Raw genomic sequence first — 4,880 nt, 5'->3', positions numbered from 1 at the left:
TGCCCTGCAGCACTTACAGAACTTCATGGTTTTCCAGCCACTTCCTCTAGGAGGTCAACTACTCCGGACATTGGGCCCAACACCGGGGCTCAATAAACACTGGCCAAACTGAGTTGAAAAGTGATTTCTGCCGCTTCTGATCCTGCAGAGAGACCCTGAGAAATATTTTTATTCACTCCCATTTCATAAATTATAAACGTAAGGTCTCAGAGGTTAAATATAAGTCACACTGCTACATGGGCTTCCTATCAAAGGTTCCTTAAAAAGGGAAGTAATAATTTCTATTTCTCCAGCCCTATCTCGGCCAGCTATAGTATGTAATTATTTTTTTGGTCATCAGTTGTCGGATTTTCCCCTTAGGATGAAATTTCACGAGGGCAGGGACTTTGTTTTGTTCACTGCTGCATTCTCAGCTCCTGAAACTGCCTGCTTAAGAAATGTATGAAGAGCCCTAGCCGGCGTGGCTCAGTGGATGGAGTGTCAGCCCTCGGACTGAAGGGTACTCGGTTCGATCCCAGGCAACTGCACGTACCTTGGCTGCAGGCTCCATCCCATGCCCAAGCGTGCGCGAAGCAATCGATCCATGTTTCCCTCTGTGTGTCTCTTCTTCTCTCTAAAAATCAATGGAAAAAGTACCCGCAGGTGAGGATTAACAACAAACAAACAAAACCTATGAAGAGAGAAGGCAGAGGTTAAGAGGAGCACCGAGGACTGTGCCCTCTGGGCCTGCAGGGGGCGCTCCAGCCCCGCCCCCACAGGTAGGCCCTGACTCGGGTGCACTGGAGCGCGCGCGCGCCCCGCCGGGCCTCTTCCCATTGAGCATGCGCGCCGGAAGCCCTGTCAGAGCGGCGCGTGCGCAGAAGGGGCCGCAGCGGAGCCAGAGCGGGCCTGGAGCCCGAGCGGGGTCGGAGCAGGCGGGCACCATGGTGTCACCCGAGGCCGAGCGGGTGCTGCGGTACCTGGTGGAAGTGGAGGAGCTCGCCGAGGCGGTGCTGGCGGACAAGCGGCAGGTAGGAGGCGCGTCCGCCGCGCCGGGGCCCGGGCTCAGCGGTTGGGCCTGGTGGCGATCGCCGTGGGGAAGTGCGCGGGGTCCGGAATCTGGCCCCGGCACCGGCTGGCAGTGAGTTTACCGGGACCGGTGGTCTAAGGGCTGTGGCGACAGACGTGGCAGATGGAGGTGATGTGGGCACCGCGCCGCACCGCAGCTATTTCTGCAGACCTACGTGTTAGGGGAGCGCCCGCCCTGTGCCAGCCGTCCTCTCTCCATCCTTCTTTGCCCTTTGCTGTGCCCTCCAGTTCCCGAACCATCACCCCTTTGGGCAGTTTACCTGAACCCCTTTTCCAAAAGGCAGTTCTGGGCTCCCTCATTGGTCCGGGCACCGTCCCCGTCAAGGCCCTGGAGGGGAGAAGGGGAACAGCAAGGCGGTCTGCGTGTCTGTGATTGCGCAGGGCTGGGCCGTGGGAGGAACGCGGACCCGGGGCGTGGCGGGCCTCGTAGACCTGAACAGGGAGCTCGGCTCTGGTTCGAATGGAAGTGCCAAGTGGTTGAAGGGAGTTGCAGAGGGTGGGGAGGAGGGGAGCAAAGGATGAGGTACTGGATTAAGGTTTTAAAAGGATCCCTCTGGCTTCTCTCTGGAGCACAGTAAATACAGCAGCGGTTCTCAACCTGTGGGTCGCGACCCCTCTGGGGGTCGAATGACCCTTTCACAGGGGTCGCCTAAGACCATCGGAAAATACATATATAATTACATATTGTTTTTGTGATTAATCACTATGCTTTAATTATGTTCAATTTGTAACAATGAAAATACATCCTGCATATCAGATATTTACATTATGATTCATAACAGTAGCAAAATTACAGTTATGAAGTAGCAACGAAAATAATTTTATGGTTGGGGGTCACGACGACATGAGGAACTGTATTAAAGGGTCCAGCATTAGGAAGGTTGAGAACCACTGAAATACAGGAAGGCAAGGGGCCATGGACCAGGGTGGTGGCGGTGGAGACAGTGGATGGGGCTGTAATATATTTTGGAGATGGGCATGGTTTTGTTTTTCTTTAGAATTGTATATTTATTTTGACAAATTTCGGACAGTGGCAGTAAAGATTTTGTTTTACTAAAATCAATACAACCTCATCACTTTTCAATTGGTAAAAGTTCAAGCTTTTTAAGAAAATGGCACAATAAAAACTAGCAGTGGACCAGCCTCGATGTGGCCTCCTCTTTACCACCTTTGTTGTCAGGGTTTTCTCTTCCAGTTTAGGGTCCTGGGAGAATGTCAGCGTAGCTTCCCCTTCATCCACTGCCATCCGGTTGGTAGGTCTTGATGATGGTTACATAGGGGTCAGGGAGTAGGAGACAAGGATGATTCGTGACTCCCCATCTTCAGTTGGGATGATTGTCTGGTGGTTGGGTGGGTATTTACTGAGAAGGGGAAGACGGGGAAGAGCCTATTAATCAGGGCATCAGTGTGCTGAGTGATGATGGTAATAGCAGGTTGTGAGTACTCACCAGGTGCAGGCACTGTGCTGACAATACATCGCGTTCCTGGCTCAGTAACCTGTGAGGAAGGTGAAGTCGCACAGTTACCAGCGTGCAGCAGGGTTCAAACCTGGGTGTTCTGGCTCCAGAGCCAGTGCTCTAAAGCCGTATATGGCACCCCCTCCTCACTCTGTAGTAGCTGTTGTGTTGTTACCACCATTTCAGGGCCCCCTTTTTGTTCCCCCTGTATTGTTGGGCTTCTCATAATATGAGGTCAGAAGCAGCTGGAGGGGCTTGCCCCGGGAGAGGTTTCCACTCCCCATGATCCTAAAATGCCCTAAAGCTGAGAACTAGCGTTCTGGTGGGGGAAAAAGAATTATCTGTTTAGTCAGCATTTCCCCAGCACCTTCTCTGGGGGGAAAACATCTGCACCACACACGGTCTTTAAAGGACCTGGGAGCTGAGTGGGGGAAGAAGTGCATTCACGCACCCACCTGGCTTGGACAGGACGCTGGGAGTAGCCCAGGAATGATGCCTTGTTGTCTCTGTTGAGTGTTCATAGGGAGGTGGGTCTGTTGGAGCTGACCAGCTGGGGCGAGCAGTCACTGAGCTCCCTCCTGCCTCTGTGCTTTTCAGATTGTGGACCTAGACGCCAAGAGGAATCAGAACCGAGAGGGCCTGAGGGCCCTGCAGAAAGAGCTCAGCCTCTCTGGTAAGTCACGGCTCCTCACTCCAGCCCAGGAGCCCTGTGCCGTTTTCCGTCGAAGGCCTTTGCCTTGTCCCTAACAGAGAGCAGGCAGGAGGCTACAGGTGCGCGACACACCCGTGGAGATGGGGAGGAAATTTCTCAGGTCTCACACAGACTGTGGCTCGGGGTTTCAGCTGCTCAACTCCATGACAGGCCCTTAGGTGCTGGCTTCTCAGTGTTGGCACTGGGAAAGTACGGGGGAGGGTTAAATCAGTACAGATGAGCAGAACAACAGAAATTCGTAATTGGAAATTGTGAGGAAGCTGAAGATGGGACTGGAGGTGGGATAGGTGTTGGAGGATAGGATGGGGGCTAAGTGGTTGTGACCCAGTAAGCAAGGGGAAGGGCATGTGATGAAGCTGGGAAGATGGACAGAGGCCAGGCCATCATGCAGGGAAGAAGTTTGAATTTTATTTAAAGTGCATTGGAAGGTCTAAAACCATTGCTTTTCATCTGACCAGAGTAAAATCCAGAGTCCTGCAAGATCCCATGTAATCCAGACCCCCTTACACTCTTCCAACATCATCTCTATTCCCCCCTCCCTCACTGACTCCGTCCTTACTGGTCTCCTTCCTGTTTCTAACACCCCAAGCACATGACTGATTTTTTTTGCTCCAGGGCTCACACCCTCACTTTCTTCAAGTCTCTGTCCAGATGTCACGTAATCAGTGAGGCCTTTTCAGACCACCAGGTCCAACGAGTCTCTCCCCTGCTCTGGCATTCCCCACCCCCTCACCCTGCTTTATTTTTCTCTGCAGCGCTTAGACCTGCTCGGACCTGACAAATGATAGCTTTGCCTGTGTATTCCCCTTCCTCCACTGTAACTTGAGCTCTGTGAGTGCAGGGTCGCTGTGTTTTCAACGTCTGAAACAATGCCTAGTGGATAGCAGGTGCCCAGAATATTTGTTGAAGGAATCACCATTTCCATTTCAGAAGATGTGATGGTCTGCTTTGGGAACATGTTTATCAAGATGCCTCACCCTCAGACGAAGGAAATGATTGAGAAAGGTAAGGCCTCCTGGGCATGAGTCAGGGAAACAGCTGCCTACCCTTGGTGGGGAGGGGGTGGGAGTGGGGGGTGCGTAGCCCCCTTTTTTTTTTTTTTTGAAGTTGAGAGAAAACAGTATGTGTGCTGAGCATAATGCTTTATTTGTGGAACAAGTTGGACCACAAAGAACAGAAAATTCAACAAATTGAGGCTTAAAAAATTTGGTTATGTTTTTCTCATTAAGAAGTTATCTGGAGTCAGCCATCCAGGACTGGCATTGCCGCTCAGCAGGGTCACCTTAGCATATTCTCTTGGCGGTTGTGTCATCATTGCAGGGCTCATGTCCACGTGCCGGGCTGGAGGAAAGGCAAGGGCTTTCTCCTTATATGGCAGGGGTGGGGAACATCTGGCCCGTGGGCTGTATAAGGCCCCAGAAATCATTTGGTCTGGCCCTGCCAAAGCATTAGGGGAGACCAAATATAGTAGGCTAATGTTTAAGTTGATAATTTTTTTTAAAATATATTTTATTGATTTTTTACAGAGAGGAAGGGAGAGATATAGAGAGTCAGAAACATCGATGAGAGAGAAACATCGATCAGCCGCCTCCTGCACATCCCCCACTGGGGATGTGCCCGCAACCCAGGAACATGCCCTTGAT

The 4,880-nt window shown here is 51.7% G+C and overlaps 1 protein-coding gene across 1 annotated transcript in view; it reads left to right on the top strand.

The window, feature by feature from the left end:
* Positions 1–825: 825 nt before the first annotated feature.
* Positions 826–4,880, top strand: part of PDRG1 (p53 and DNA damage regulated 1) — a 10,849-nt gene continuing 6,794 nt past the window's right edge. Inside the window, exons 1-3 of the mRNA XM_006767865.2 lie at positions 826–1,010; positions 3,123–3,198; positions 4,168–4,242. Of these exons, the coding sequence (XP_006767928.1) occupies positions 924–1,010; positions 3,123–3,198; positions 4,168–4,242 (238 nt within the window). The 5' untranslated portion in view covers positions 826–923. The remainder of the gene's footprint in view (positions 1,011–3,122; positions 3,199–4,167; positions 4,243–4,880) is intronic.

This window comes from Myotis davidii, unplaced genomic scaffold (genome assembly GCF_000327345.1).
Source record: "Myotis davidii unplaced genomic scaffold, ASM32734v1 scaffold562, whole genome shotgun sequence".
NCBI classification, from domain to species: domain Eukaryota; kingdom Metazoa; phylum Chordata; class Mammalia; order Chiroptera; family Vespertilionidae; genus Myotis; species Myotis davidii.
Note: the sequence above shows the minus strand (reverse complement) of the source record. Positions and strands in the feature narration are given on the sequence as shown.